This window comes from Helianthus annuus, chromosome 5 (assembly GCF_002127325.2).
Source record: "Helianthus annuus cultivar XRQ/B chromosome 5, HanXRQr2.0-SUNRISE, whole genome shotgun sequence".
NCBI classification, from domain to species: Eukaryota; Viridiplantae; Streptophyta; class Magnoliopsida; order Asterales; family Asteraceae; genus Helianthus; species Helianthus annuus.
The window spans coordinates 144,650,952-144,668,115 of record NC_035437.2 but is presented as its reverse complement, the minus strand read 5'-3'; the positions used below and the strand labels follow the sequence as shown (position 1 = coordinate 144,668,115).

Below are 17,164 nucleotides of genomic sequence, written 5' to 3'. Positions count from 1 at the left end.
ACTATAAATATTAATAATAAAATATATGAATGAATAAACATGCTTGGGGCAGAGAAAAGAGAGCCCTAGCAACCTCGAAACCGGCAAACAACCCGGGTAAAAGCAACCTCGAGTTCAAAAACCAATCAAAAAGTCATCTCAAATTTAAATCCGGTCTGGGAACTATTTATATATTATTAAACAAGCACAAAGGCACCCAATGCAACCATACAAAGGTAGCAGAATACAAGAATCACTGCTAAAGAGAAACTGGAAGAACAAAAAGAACATACTTATTAATTAAATTAAGGTATAAAGTTAATTTAAACGTAACTTAAAAGTAATAACATTTTCAAAGCTTTCTATCAGATTTTACATAGCAAACTAACCGCTCTTTGGAATATTTAGTATGTAACTAGCATAATATAAAAATAGAACTAAGCAATTGTATTTCGTGTGGAGTATCTTTAGTTATTAAAATAAACTGTACTTTATTGTAATTTATAGTTTTTGTGGAATATTGTTTTTTATAAATTTTCTCACATGACTAAAGAATCTTGTAGTTCGTTTTAAAACACACAAATACGTATTTATAACCAATTTTTACAATGATAAAAAGAATTAATTAGCGACTGAAAATTCCAAGAGAAAATACATTAAATTACATCTCATAAAACATCCCAAACTCCTTAAATTTCCATACACTTCCATTGTACCTTTAACAGATCATATTTTAATGAGTATTCAAAACTTAAAAAACATTAATAGCTACTAAAAACCTCGATAAATGTACTATTAATGCCTTTTTTTTTTTTGTTAGAATAACAAAAGTTCTTACCAATAATTAGGATTTCATGAGTTTTTTCTTCTTTTTTCAAGATCTTGGTGGTGGGAAGAATTGCGTACCCGCCATGAATGCACTAAAAGGAGTAGGGTATGTTGAAGATGGATCAATAAAACCAACCCCCGGATTAACACCGGTGGGTTCAGTCGCCGTAGCCGTCGTGCCGGAAGTTATAAGATTAAGCTGTCCACCACCGGATGAACTACCTTCACCAGGGTGGTTGTATCGACCCTCCGGACCATGATCATATAGAATTCCCTTGAAAACATGACCACCAATGCTCACCGCCGTCTGATACGCCAATTGCACCTCCTCCTCGTCCATCGCACTCACTCTAACGCACCGGAACACCGCCGGAGAACTCACTTCCGCTGGAAAGTTACCCACTTCTAACCCTATAAATAAATATAAGAGAAAACATAATAAGTCCGTCTCATAGACTACATGAATTAAAAAGAAATTTGTCGTTAAAAAAAAAATAGGTCAATCTTTTTAGAACGATGAAAATAACATCAAAACAAAAGAGAAAAGAACTAGCAATCAACCAAAACAAGCTACTAAACTTAGAGAGTTATTAATCCATAAGTAGGTCAAATATGGAGGGTAGCATGATCTATCATCTACACAGAGTTAAAACACACTCACTGTGTGCATTCATGTTTCACATATACTACATAGATGTTAGGGTTTATAGATACATGACAATATATAGACACTAGCCCAGAATTCAAAGCATAAACTGGTCTTGAAACATGAAGCTAATCTAATCTAATCTATATCTATACACACATAAAGATCATTAGATTATCCCCATCAAATCATAAATCAAGATTGGTAAATAAAAAATAATAATTCCTTTCCAAACAAAGCCCAATAATTGAACCGAATATTTCGTTTACTTCTTCAACAAAACTTTACCTGAAGAAGTGTTGTGATGTTGTGAAGCAGGCAAGATGACACCCATACCGCCACCACGGCTGCCGGCGACGGCGACAGCCCGGTTATGATGGTGATCTTCTCGCAATCTTTTAGTGGCTTGACTATCACCACCGGTGGCTCTCATCACCAAACTCAACTGTTGGTTGCCTGAATTATGTTGAGCTAAAGACATGAGCTGCTGCTGCCGTTCCCGGCGTTTAGCCGCCGGTACCCATGTGCTTTTCACGTGGGTTTGACATTGAAGCCCACGGCTTTTGCAGCAAGTTCTACACCTCATATGTTGACAGTCTTTTTTCGCTTGGTTACCACAATCTTGACAGTTCATTCCGCCGCTACTTCCACCGGTGATCCCACCGTACCCACCTTGCCTCATCCCTAATATTTTACCACCATAATTCTGATCATTCTGCTGCCATAATTCAAAACCTTTGCCGTAGATCTCTTCGTTCTTGAATAGGTACAAACTGTATGGACTTATTATACTACCATCATGTTCTTGATCTTGATGGTTTTGATGATGGTTTTGATGGTGGTTTTTGTGAACTTTACTAATTGCAATTCCGGGTTGTTCTAGTGAGAAAAAACCTGACATTCTTGTACACACCAGCTGCTTGCAAACCTATTTTCAAAGATCAAACACAAATCCATAGCAGAAAAATAATAAAACAAAAATAAATTAAAATTAAAAAAAGGTTGTAAATTTATGTGGTAATGAAGAGTGTAGGGGTCGGATTGTGTCAACTACTCAAAGATCTAGGTTGGGGGGGTTAACATCTAAATCTTTTTGTAGATTTTTCTTTTATTTTTTTTCTCCCTACTACTTGTTTGTGGGTATGAATGAAATATAGCGTGTTATGTGAGATGTGTAATTATAGACTCTATTATCGCTTTTTGAAATTGTATTTTATTTTATGTATTTGTTTATTTACTTGTGCTAGATATTGTTGAAAGATTTCTCTTTTAAGAAAAAAAATAGGATGTTTGTTAATATTCTATTTTAATACAATAGGCCGGTTAACCTAAAGACAAGATTCCATAGCCAATGTTTTCTTTTAAACGATGAACTCATGTATAAGGTTATCAGAGTCTTTAAATCAGGAAATCTCATATTACCTCATTTTGGTCAGGCTATGTTGTTTTTACCAGACCTACGATGGCTTCAAATTTTAGCTTTTCTGGGCGTTCTCAGGAAAACCATATTGTCGGCTGCCACTTAACAGTCGTTATGTCACCACAAGAGCAGAACTCTAGAGCGTAACACACAGTAGGACGAAAACCTGGTTGGGTTCGGAACCCGAACCGACAACATCACACAAGACCTAGTCTAAATACTTCATTGTCTATATCCACCCCAATATGACACAAATGGAATTGAACTTGAGTCTCAATTGGAAAACCTAAGTCTCCTACGGAGTCCTACCACTAGGCCACAAATGTGGGATTCCATACACAAAGGTTTTTTTTTTTTTTTTTTTTTTAGAACGGTCCATACACAATGTTTAATGTGCTGAATCAAAATTTCAGTTTTTTAGAAATTATCTATTCTTGTCTTAATTTATGTATAAAAACTTTATTATAATAAATACATTATTCTGAACTATAGAGACTGAATTTGTATATATAATTGAAAGGTGAGTTTATAATTAGCAGTTAGATTCTAGGTTAGGATTTTTCATTTATGTTATGATGATGCTCCTGTTATAACTTGTACAAGCCAAAAAAAAAGGTGACACTTTGATTATTTTGACTAATTCATTCGAATTTTTCATATAAATTACTAGTTATATGGGAGTATTTAGATGTCTAAAATTGCACTAATTGTATTAGGTTTATTAAAACAAATTATACAAATTAGAGGTTATTAGGTAGCGTTTGGTACGAAGTAATAGAAGTTGGAATGGAATGGATCATTCTGATGGAATGAAAAGAAACATGTTTGTTTATCATGTGGTAATGGAATGATGCATTTCAAACGAATGTAACTCCTTCCAAATATAACAATTTCCATTCCTTGGTATGAGGGTGTTTTTTTTCCATTCCTTTAAGGAATGAAAAGAAATATATTATTATTATTATTATTATTATTATTCATACTAATATTAATATATATCAAAAAAATTATTATTATTTTTTTATCATTAATATATTATTATTATTATTATTATTATTATTATTATTATTATTATTATTATTATTATTATTATTATTATTGAGGCAATTATATTTTTATTATTCGGGAAAAATAAATTTTGTCGGTTTTAATACAATTGTGTTTCGTTACTTCATCTTTTTTGCTTATTAAATTGTACAAAGTAATGATTTATTCTATTCATATATGAATAACCAAACATCACAATGAAATGGAATGATCCATTTCATTCCGTTGTCCATTCCATTACCTGGTCCATTCCATTCTTTCATCCATTCTATTACCTCATACCAAACAGACCCTTAGAGTTTATAAAAATAAATTATACAAATTAAAGGTTAATAAATAAACTGAAAATAATAAGGTTAATAAATAAACCGAAAATAATAGTGTTTACGTATAACAAATATAAATTAAGTATTTAGATGTTTAAAATTGCACTAATTGTATTAGGTATATTATAATAAATTATACAAATTAAAGGTTAAGAAATAAACTAAAAATAATATTGTTTACGTATAACAAATCTTTCTATACTCATAAATGAAAATCTGTTTTTGACACATGTCAATCTCTAGTGTTTTCTTATCTTATTTTTTATTTTTCCTATTAAACAATAATTTAACAATATAATTAAGATATGGATAATAACTTTTTTATTAAACTTTGAATTAATAATCTTCTTATCTTATTTTTCAATTTCTTTTTCCTGTTAAACAATAGTTTAATTAAATATAATTTAGATAAAGATAATAATTTTTATAGTTTAATTAAATATAATTTAGATAAGGATAATAATTTTTTATCAAACTTTGAATTAATAATAATATATGTAATTTGTATTCGCTCCTTCTCCATAGGAGATAGAAGAAGTTTTCTTTTTTTTTTATTGTAGAACCAGGCAGATATATAATTTTTAATTCTCATTTTAATTAGATTTAGTTATATATTTTTTAATACTATTATTATTTAATATTTAATAGGATACAAAAATAAGAAAATAATATTAAATCACAAACTTTATGGATCTCTCTAATTTTTTTATTATTTCTTTTATTTTTTCACTTATTAATAATTATCTAATATTTCATTGGTTCTGCTACGTGTACTACGCATGTTTCTAACCTATTAATAAATTAATAAAAAATTAAAATTTCAATAAGTAAATAGTACATCAAATTTATCATCTAAATATATATCTTGACGACAGTATGTGCTAATCGGTTACATAATATTTATTTAATTCGTGCAATACACGGGATATTTTAAAGATATAACTATATTGTTTATTGTATAAAATTAAATTTATGTAAACCGTGTAAAACACGGAGTTCTAAACTAGTATAAATTAAACTAAAATGATAAAACACTTTCAAATATACACTCCGTATTTTTCGTCTTAACCCTGCTCTTAAATTACATCGTCATTTTCTTCTAAAATTAAAATTATGTTTCTATAGAATGACTTTCCAAGTTAAGTTTAAAAAAAAAACATTTAAGATCTTACTTGGGTAAATTTTTACCTTTTATTTGTATGAAATTTTGTTTTCAATTAAACTTTCTGAATATTTCTTAAAAACGTTTTCTAAAACTATAGTTTTGTATCCTTTTAAGAGTAAACTACAATTAATTAGAGGTGTTCAAAACTATCTGTATCCTTTACATTTTATTTGTATGACATTTTGTTTTCAAATTAAACTTCTGAATATTTCTTAAAAATGTTTTTTAAACTATAGTTTTGTTTCCCTTTAAGAGTAAACTACAATTACTAGGGGTGCTCAAAAGTATCCGTACCCGAAAATCCGATTTGAAATATCCGAATCCGAATTATCTAAAAATTCGGATATACAAACTTTCGGATATCGAAATTCAGATAGTGATTTTAAAAATTTTTGGATATTTCAATTTTCGGATATCCGAAATATCCGAAAATTTAATTTTTATTTTTTTTCAGATATCCAAAAATATCCAAAGTACCCGAAAATATCGGAAAAATATCCGAAATATCTGATATATCCGAAAATATATATTCGGGTATCCGAAATATCCGGTTTCGAATATTAAAAAATAATAAAAAATAAAACTTAAAAAATTGGATATTTAGATATCCGATTCACTATCCGATCGAATATCCAAAATTTCGGATAGGGATTCAGATAGTGAAATCGGCTGTCCGAAAATTTCGGATATCCACTTTTGGACACCCCTAAAATTTACCCTATTGTGGTTTGGGTCATTTTTGCAGAATTACATCTTATCTTTCAGTTTTTGTTTTATGGCTCCTCGTACCCGCATATCATCACACCCTGCTCTAAGTCATCAGTCAAACTTTTGTTTGACCGTCTTCTTCAGGGGCATATCGCATATCAGTAATGTCACCAGCTTCGTCATTAAAAAAAACCCTATTTAAAGCTAATCTTCTCTTCCTATGCTTCTACATCTTCATCATCGTGTCACCAGCTTCATCATTAAAAAAAAAAAACCTATTTAAAACTAATCTTCTCTTTCTATACTTCAACATCTTCATCATCGTTGTTCATCATCCATCTTCATCATCCGGCATCACATCATCCATCTTAATCATCGTTAACTTGCAAAATTTAGAATAAAACATAAAGCGAACGTAAAAACGTTGAATCGCACACGCACGTTGCATCGTGTTAACTCTTAAAATTTAGAAAGAAAAATATAGATGACTAAAGTTGAAAGTAAAAATGTTGTGCGGTTAAATTGTTAAAGATAAAAAGTTTTGGATTTACAGTAAATACACAAAATTTGTGATATTAAATTGCAAAAAACTGTAAAGTACTAGGTTAAAGTAAAAGAAAAGATATTGAATTTTAATAATTCTAAGTTTCATCTATTAGACGATAATAATCCTAACTTTAAAAATTCCCTCCAACAATCCTAACCTGTAAAAGTTTGGCCCCCCATTGATCATTTTCAATCATACAAGAATTTAGCCTCTTTAATAGATTCAAGTGCACGTGTAGCTTACTTAATTGATTTAAGTGAACCTATGTTAGAAAAAGAATCAATTGGGACCAAATTCTTACATGCTGGGATCGTTGGAGATAATTTTTAAAGTTGATATTATTACCGACTAATAGGTGAAACTTAGGATTATTAAAATCCAATAACCCAAAAAAAACATTTAAAAAAATACTCTAATCATAAAATACAACATGATGTATAAAAAAACTTGCAAATTAATATGATATAAACGATATTTTTAGCGGAAGGTTTAATATTTGTATTTTAAGTTTTCATTCTATCCTTCTTTGTTTTACTTTTTACATTGATCATTTATCATTCCAAATTATGTATCTAAACACACATATATATATATATATATATATATATGCATAAAAGTATATAAAAGAATAACTAGAGAAATAAATAAAAATATAAATTTGACTAATTACTAAAATTTAGAATTAACACACAAATTTAGCATATATCTAAGGATGGATGGTGTGGGCTAGCGCCCTCATCCAACTTAGCTCCTTAATGCTCTCAACATCGCACAAGGGGCGCCAAAGAGGGGCGTGATAATGTGGTTCGCCAGGCCCATAACAGGTGCGACAAGGGAAGAGGAGGGACCCACAACCACCAACACCTTCGTCAACCATCATCACCTTTGCCTGCTATCATCATCACCATTGTTTTTCTTCATTGAGGAGAAGAACGGCCGGTCGGAGCCACGACCAGCCTCCATTTCCTTAGGCTACACGGTATGGAGGACCATCCTCCACTGTCCCGGACCGGTGACGAACTGCCTCCACGCCGCCCCCCCTCCGTCCTCGTCCTCGGCGTCCTCTGCTTGACGTTGGGGACGATCCTCCCATTTCACAAGAAGATAAAAATTATTCCCCCTCTCTCTCACACACCCCTATACATACAATATATACATACACATTTTAGGTCTATCCATCCATTTCCACACCTCCATCCTCTTAGCCCCATCCTTATACCCATCCTACGTGTCGCTTACGTGGCGGACCATCCTCCAAGGGAGGACCATCACCATACCCTGTAGCCTTATATGTTTACCCACAAGTGGTTATTGTCCGTTGATGTTTGTGGATAGGTGCTTTAAAGTAGGTTACGGGTGTGTTTGGCAAAAATAGCTGGTAGCTGGTGACTGGAAGCTGCTAGCTGGTGGCTGGAAGCTGATAGCTATTAGCTGTAGCTGGTAGCTAGTAGCTAGTAGCTAGTAGCTAGTAGCTAGTAGCTGTAGCTTTTTAGATATATTTGGTGTTTGTCAGAGTAGCTGGAACTTTTAATAAAATGTATAAAATGACTAAAATGGACATAACTAAAAAATTTAAAAGTTTGTGCATTAAAAAGTTCATTCTATTTAGAGGTTAAAATAGTCATTTTTTACCTAAAAGCTTGTAGCTCATTCTAAACGCTACTAGTAGGAGCGTTCAACCAAAAGCTTCAAGCTCCTAACCTAAAAGCTTCGAGCTTCTTCAACCAAACAAGGCTTTTTATTGAGTATGAGCTTTTTCTTAAAACCTTAAAGCTTAAAGCTCCTAAAAGCTCCTAAAAGCTTCATGCCAAACATACCCATTTTAAGATCGGCTGTTATATGGGCCATTCAAAATGGGTTTATAAATAAAGTAACTAAGAGTAACTTGGACTAATAATAGTTAGACAAAATGACAGTGCACGTCCTTTAGGTTTAACCAAAAATACAGTGCACGTCCTTAACGTTTAAAAGTTTCACTGCAAATCCTTTAACTTTATTTTCGTTGCATTGCAAGTCCTTTATGGCAAACGGTGTTAATTTTTACCGTTAAATACCCCACGTGAGGGGTAGATCCGTCCATTTATTGTCCTCCTTTATTTAAAGTTTAAACCCCAGTCTTCAACCAGTTCATCCCCTTCCTCTCTTATCACCTCCATCTTCAACCAACCAGAGGACACCATGGCGGCGGACGGCGTCACGACGGCGGTAACATCTCAGGCATACCTGGAAGGATCTCAGGTCAAACAAACCAAGTCACTCATCACCGAGTTATGCCGCCTCTCTACACCCTCGGTTGGGTCTCCGGCACCGGCGGAAGCATCACCGCCAAGGTCCATGACGATTCCGTCCCAAAATCCGACCAACTCATCATCATGTCCCCCTCCGGTACGTATCTCTCACTCTATTTGTTTAAAAAAACATCTGCCTGGTGATTATTGTTAGAAATTAGGGGTTAATTGGACTTTTGCTAGTGTTAAACTTGAAGAAGATGAAATTAGGGTTTGTATGATAGGTGTGCAAAAGGAAAGGATGGTGGAAGAAGATACGTATGTGTTATTGTCTTGTGTAATTTTGTTAATGGTGATTATCAAATCATGTTGTTGTTTCTGTGCCTTTTTGTTTGGTTTGTTTAGATTACTCATATGGAGATGATTAAAGGAATTCAAGGGCATGGTTATTATGATGAGCTTGTGGTTCCGATAATAGAAAACACTGCTCATGAAAGGGAGTTGACTTAAGCTCTTGCTGCAGCAGTATGTTCTTTTTGTCTCTGCTTCAACAATCTGCAAAATTTAGTTTTGTTTTGGTTATTAAGAAACTTTTTTTTTCTCAATTATCAACAGATTGAAGCGTACCCGAAAACAACTACGGTACAGGTGCGAAACCATGGTATTTACAGGTGTTAGGGTTAAAATACAGAGAGGAAGGGGATGAACTGGTTGAAGATTGGGGTTTAAACTTTAAAGGAGGACAATGAATGGACAGATCTACCCCTCACGTGAGAGGCACGTGGGGTATTTAACGGTAAAAGTTAACACCGTTTGCCATAAAGGACTTGCAATGCAACGAAAATAAAGTTAAAGGATTTGCAGTGCAACTTTTAAACGTTAAGGACGTGCACTGTACTTTCGATTAAACCTAAAGGACGTGCACTGTCATTTTGTCTAATAGTTATGTTTTATTGTATTTTTGTTCTTTTTAAATTTTAATTATAAATTATAAAGAATGAACTAAGTTAAAAATTATAATTAAAATAAAATTAATGATAGAGTGAGTTTATTCCACACCATATAAGTTAACAATAAAAACTTCCACTTATGTGGCGTGATAAAGCTTCTAGCGGCTTTATCCCACACCATGTAGCGTAATTAGGCAATATACACATGACTTGTCATTCAGCTAAACACAAATTTATAATGCGTTTACAACAACACTATAGTACAGAAATACATAATTGTAAAAAAAAAAAAAAAAAAAAAAAAAAAAACACCTTTAGGCCTCTCCAAAGTTAGTAGCAAGTTATACTACATTCATTGGTTAACCAATGAATGATCACATCAAATTATAGGTGATCGTGAGCTCAAAAATACATTTATTCCAAGTGATATCATATAGGTGCAAGAAAGAGGTGTTTGGGAGATTAATTACAATTTTAGTATCCAACACCTAAGTAGATTTGATAGAGGTAATCCTCATCAATATTAGGGAGAAAATGTAATGGTGATCACCATCAACACTAAGGCTGTTCGAAAAGCTCGCGGGTCGAAACTTGCTCGGATTTAGCTCGAGAAAAGCTCGTTCGATGTGGCTCGGTTTGAAAGTAAGCCGAGTTAGAAAGTGAGTCTAGCTCGGAATCGGCTCGTAGTTTGGCTCGCATACCAGCTCGGCTCGACTTAACTCGGATTATTTTACTTTTAATATACATTATTTTTATATACATTATAATATATCACAAAAACTGATAATTATTTACATGTGATCAGGAGTGTAATTTGATATCTATACCACATTTAAAGCTTGATTATCATGCTAATGAACTTATATTGTATTTAGTTGAAATTAAGAACGTATTTTGTGTTGTGAAACTTGATTTTGGCATATAATGTATTAGGTTGAGCTTATTTTGGATATGTTCTTTTGAATTATTGAATAATATTTTAGATTACTGGATTTTGAGAGCCATGTATTAATTTTTTTTTTTCAAAATCGAGCCAAACCAAGCCGAGCCGAGCCAGCTCGGTTTAAAACCAAGCCGAGCCCGAGCTTAGATTTCCAGCTCGGTTTCAAATCTGAGCCGAGCCGAGCCAGCTCGGTTTATAATCAAGCCGAGCCCGAGTTTTGCCTTAGCTCGGCTCGGTTCGGCTCGTGAACAGCCCTAGTGAACACTTAGTGAGATGGTTTTTTTATCATTGATGACCATTGGAGTATTATCGTGCCACCAACGGAACCACCCGATCATATCTATCTCCACTAGGCTATAATGTTTATACACCAATTCAGGAGAAACCCTATAAATCTAGGAAAAACTCTTTTTGGGAATCGAACTTATAACCTAATAGTCCTAAAGACTTATGACATCCTCAAAATGACACTAGACTATAATGTCATGGACTAGTGAGATGGTTCTAATAGTGAGAAGTTGAAGATATGGCCTGTACCTATTTATTAGATCTTCAAGATGTGATCAACATCAATTAATCTAAACAACTATAAATCTTTAGGCTACTCGGTATGGTGGGAGGGTAGTCATTGGAGGATAACCCTCTACCTCAGCGGCACGTCATAGTCCTTGGAGGATGCCTCTCCAAGGATGGAACAAAGGAAATGGGTGATGGCCCAACCCCACCTAGTAATTTATTTTTTTTTAATTTTAGCAAATTAAATATGCAATATATATATATATATATATATATAAACAAAATTAATTTAAACTCTAAAGTAAATATAAATTCCAACATTACATTAAAAAACCAACCTAATCTTTTAAAAATTATAAAAACTACTAGTCTTCATCCGGCATGTCGTCATTAGGTTCCTTTTGTGCATTGTTCCAAATATACTCCACCAAGTCCGCTTGTAGGTTTTCATGTGTGTACTCGTTACGTAGAGAGAATCCGTTTAAATCTTGTTGTTCAACAGTCACTGGAACATAATTCCCGGTAGGCGTGTTTTCATCGTAGTCACAAAACGCTCTACCTTCGTCTTCGATGATCATGTTATGCAGCAAGATACAAGCATACATAATGTATTGTCACACCCCCAAAATCCACCTGCGGAGTCCCACCGCTTGGGAGCGTGACATGACCAGGATCAAGCCACCAATTATATCAAACATAGCATTTAATAATAATCATAGACATAATTGATGTTCAAAACCAAACATTGTATATGTAGCGGAAGCATTAAATGTTAAACCCAAAACATAAGTATCAATGTGTGAATGTAAAAGTGTTTAATAAGCATTCACGTGTTCTTGTCCACAACGACCCGCTTCTCCTCTGGTGCAAGCTCCAAGTATACCTAAGGTCCTGCAAGGCATGCAGCAAATAATCAACAAACTAGTTGAGCGAGTTCACAGAAAGTAAGTTCATAACAGTAATGCGTAAGTTCATCTAGTGGTGAGGGATTCTCACGATTATCCTTAACAATGGGGGATTCCCATTATGGTACTTACTAGACTAGTGCAACCATGTGTTCTTCTTAAACCGAGAACAGGAATGCGTACTGGGTCACATAGGCTTTACGTGACGTGCCCTTCCCCGAGGACAGTGGTACGCGTGGGGGCTACGTAGGCTTTACGCAGCGTGTCCTTCCGACCCGGAAGACAGTAGAAGGTATTGGGTTACGTAGGCTTTACGTAACGTGTCCTCCCGACCCGGGAGACAAATGGCAATTACTGGGTTACGTAGGCTTTACGTAACGTGTCCTGACTATCCTGAGGACGATGGTCTATAGTCTAGTGATTGCGTAAGTACGAGTAATCATATCATATCAACATTCCAACCCAATTCCCAACCCGGGAATCCCATGCCTTGGCTGTGTGAACTCACCTTGGTTTGCTCGGCAGATACACAAAGAGTACAGATAAGCTAGTAAATGGTCAACCACGTCCTATCATGGTTGTAATACAAGTCAGGTTTTGACTAAGATAATGCACGTATGTGTCACATAAGATAGCATATAGGAAACACACGCGAATCATGGAAAATACGTAACCTCATGTTCAACAGTTATATTATAATCAAGATTGGGCTCGCACAAGCCCAGCCGTCTTGTGCGATCCATCATATGTTTCCCAAACATACCCGGCCCAAATATTAAACCCATCAAAAAGTGGCCCAACAGATAACGAATTAAACATAAAGGTCTCGGCCCAACAACCCGTGGTGCTCTTGTGCGGTCGGACGGTCTTGTGCGATCCGATCGGGTTGTGCGCTTGTGACCTGGGCTTCAAGGCCCATCAGTATATAAACATTCAGCATGTATGAGCGGCCCAAAAGCTATCAAGGAATACAACTTGTGCGATTTAATTAACTTGTGCGACCCGGTTAGGTTGTGCGACTGACCAGCCCAACCCAACATGCCCCCGGCCCAATAGTTAGACTAACCCAACAACCTTGTGCGATCAAGACATCTTGTGCGGCCGGATGTCTTGTGTGATCGTGTCAACTTGTGCGAGTGGGCTCGTTGTGCGATTGGACTCCTTGGTCGGCCAAGAAGTCTTGTGCGATGGTTTGAACTAATTCCATAATTCAAGCAATCGGTTACAGCCATACATTCTGTCAATCAATTACCATGTTTCCATATATGCACAAAATCAATTAACAACTAATAATCTGCATCTTATCGATCAAACAAGCATATTTTAATCATTTTTTTTCCTCAAGAACCCTAATCATGCTCAAACATGACAACATCTAAGCAACTCTTAAGATTCAATCTAATTGCACATGCATACTACCGATTAACAAGTATTCGATTCTAACACAACCATATACAACCCGATTAGCATTTACATGTTTCTAAATCAACAATATGCAAGCTGAATTATATGATCATCATCACATCGAGAACCATTCAATATTCATACAAGTACACTAGTTATCTCATAACATCATGGCAACCAAACAAATCAACAACATAATTCAGTAATCACTAACCAGTTATAATCGAACAAGGAGAGAAAGGGTGATCCGGAGAGAAAGGGTGATCTTCGGTTGCTTGCCGTCGGGTTCGAAGAAGAGAGAGAGAGAAGGAGTCTAGGGTTTTTTTGTGTGTGTTATGTTTTGTAACGAATGAGGTGAAATCCCCTCATGTGTGTATGTTTGTACGTGCAAAAGAAAAGCAATGGGCCGGCCCCTACTTGGGCAGCCCTTGAAGTCCGAACACAAGTAAAACGGCCCAAAGGCTTAGGCTTATGCGAGTGTGAGTGTTGTGCGATCGGGTTTGATGTGTGGTTCGGGTTATTGACATACATACAATATATACACCACATACATAACACATTATTCACAAGGTTCACGTAACATTCATTAACTCAAAGTGTCATATAGGTACGTAACGTTACATCAAAGTGAGTCTAAAGTTCGAGTTGTCACATGTATCGCAACCTCTGTGGTGTAAAAGAACGTGCTGGATGTTCAATGATATGCCATTTTTTTGTAGAACCACAAAACACCGTTCAATATCTTTTCTTGCCCCCTTCTTGAAACTTGGCAAATTTCTTTCTTTTATCGTCTGTCGGGTGCGGAATAGTTTTAACGATTGTAGAGTACGTTGGGTATTTTCCATCCGCAAGGTAGTAACCGCGTCTGTATTCCACCCCGAAACCGTAAAACTGGGGTATGGACCTGTTCTTGCTATTACATCGTCAAATATCTGTGATTGGTAGATGATGTCAAGGTCACTAAGTGAACCAGGCAGACCAAAAAAAACATGCCAAATCCAGAGATTCTGTGACGCAACAACCTCTAGTATTATAGTTGGATGACCATGATCGCCCCGAGTATATTGACCTTGCCAGGCAGTAGGGCAGGTCTGCCATGGCCAGTGCATGCAATCAATGCTTCCGAGCAATCCTGGAAAACCATTTCTTTCTTCGTGTGCTTGATATAATTTTTGGACGTCATTTGCGTTTGGTTTCCGCAGATATTTCTTGCTATATAATTTCACGATCCATTTGCAAAACCTGTGCAAACATTCACGTGAAGTTCTTTCGGATATCCTTAAAAACTCGTCCAACGAATCGGGTGTCGTCCAGTATGCCAGTTGGCGAATGGCTGCCGTACATTTCTGTAAAGAAGTGAATCCTCTACGGCCCCTAGCGTCGTTTCGAAGTTAACCCAATCATATAATTATTTATAAAAAAATAAACACTGATTATTTTTTAATATACAAGTATATAACACAATTTATATAATTATTCTGTAGCCTCTTATTCACTTAGTTACTTAACCCAATCAAAGCCCAATCTAAAATATATTTTCATTAACCCAAACCCAAACCCAATCCAAAGAAATTTGAACTAAATAAAATAACCCAAACCCATCCACCCATTCCAATTCCAAATTCCGCCCAAAAAACTCCTAGCGACTTGACGCCACTATTCACGGTTGGACGACTTTTTTTGCTGGAAAAACCAAAATTCCAGCAAGACCAACCCATATTACGCCAGAACTCCGATATAGAACTAGTATGGTTTCTTTATTGATTTTTTGGTTTTTTTTTGTTTTATGTGATGATTAGGAGAAAATATAGACGTATAAACGTTTGATCTTTTTATGTTTTTTGGTTGTTCTAGACTTGTCGTTAAATGTTTTTGTTGTTTTATTTATAGCTTTGTTTGTTTAAATGATAAGTTACAAGTAATCAATATTTAATACTAGGGCTTGAATCTTTGGAAATAAAATTGAAAATTATGGACTATGGTTGAACATGATTGTTTATTTTGTTTAAGTTTTTAGTGTTGTGTTATGAACTTATGGAGCGATTATGTGACAGGAACCATGAGTAAGAATTTAATGAACTTATGGAGTGTTTAGTATCTCTAGATAATGTTTTGGATAGATTTCAAAAAATGAAAACCTATAGGGTAAAATTTTAAATACGTTTGTAATGACGTTTGACGTGTTTTTAACTATTATATAAATTTTAGTTTGATCTTCTTTTGTCTTACATGGCCCGACTCGATCCGACCTGCTATGAACCAATTTTTTTATATAGCTAGAGGCTTAGAAAAAACTTTTGTATCTTTTTATAATAGAGCTTGATCATAAATTAAAAACACCAAAACCTGAAAAAAAAAGATAGCATCGAAACATAGAAAAAAATTTAGATTAACGATAAAAATAAGTGTGAGTGATAAAAAATACTTGATATGTGTACGATAAACCCTCTAGAGACTTTATCATGCCAAATTAGTACCAAATATACGACACGTAAGCGAAAGTCTTTATTTATTTATTTTTTTTTAAACAGCTGATTTTATTGAAAGAACCGGCTAGCAAGTAGCTAGACCAAATAAAAGAAATTACAAAACATTGAAGCTACACCAATCTGACCAATTTAACGAGTACATTTTTGCTCTATTTTTTACCCAAAGAAAGCTTGCTGATTTAATTTCTGCTAAGATTCTGGAGATATCCACTCGATTGCCGGAAAAGATGGTGTTATTACGTTGTTTTCCAGAGGCTCCAGCATGCAGTTAAGACAATTGCTTGAACCATTTTCTTCAATGCAGCTGATCCCGCGAGGTTCTGATGGACGCGAAGCAGGTCTTCTATTGTAAAAGCATAGATAGGAGGTATTTTGAGCCAGTTGGATACCATTTCCCATACGACCGAGCTAACATAGCATTCTGCAAAAAGGTGAGAGCTTGATTCGTCTTTGTCTCCACAAAGTGGACAACTGATCGAAGCCATGTTAATATTCCGGCGTGCTAGTGCCACCCTGGTGGGAAGTCTGTCGAGTGCCAAACGCCACCCAAAGATGTTAACTTTGCGTGGAACCCATCTATTCCAAACAAAACTGCTGATCGTGGGATGATGAGACGAACGAGAGTATAACAATCCTCCAAAATATTTTTCGACACCCCTAATATATTTAGAATATCCCATTATGTCTTAAAACATACCCGTATGCGAAAACCGGGCCCCGAATACATTATATATTTAAAAATAAAATAAAAATCAAGTTTTAACATCGCTCGCGGGCTGCAAAGGCTAAGCCTTCGACTTACGCGGGCCGCGACAGATGGAGGATCAGGCTGCACCCGGTGGTGCCACGTGGTGTACAAGTGTCGAGCCTATAGTGGTGACCAGGCCAAGCTAGGCCCTACTACCCCTACTACGCGGGCCGCGAGGGAAGTCGAAAGGTCGCCTATAAATTGAGGCCTCCAGCCTCAGTTTCAATTCATTAATCTCTCGATCTCTCTCTCTCAATATTCTGAATAGCAAAGATAATTTCCGGGCATAATACCCCCTAAATAACGAAGTTCTGC

At 35.2% G+C, this 17,164-nt stretch overlaps 1 protein-coding gene across 1 annotated transcript; it reads right to left on the bottom strand.

Annotated features, from left to right (window-relative positions):
• Positions 1-618: 618 nt before the first annotated feature.
• Positions 619-2,631, bottom strand: LOC110941535 (protein SHI RELATED SEQUENCE 5). Its single transcript, XM_022183176.2, has 2 exons — positions 1,742-2,631; positions 619-1,218 (listed from the first exon to the last, which is right to left on the bottom strand). Exons 1-2 carry the CDS (start codon positions 2,352-2,354, stop codon positions 854-856), a joined length of 978 nt encoding a protein of 325 aa, XP_022038868.1. The 5' UTR covers positions 2,355-2,631; the 3' UTR covers positions 619-853.
• Between the last annotated feature and the right edge of the window lie 14,533 nt (positions 2,632-17,164).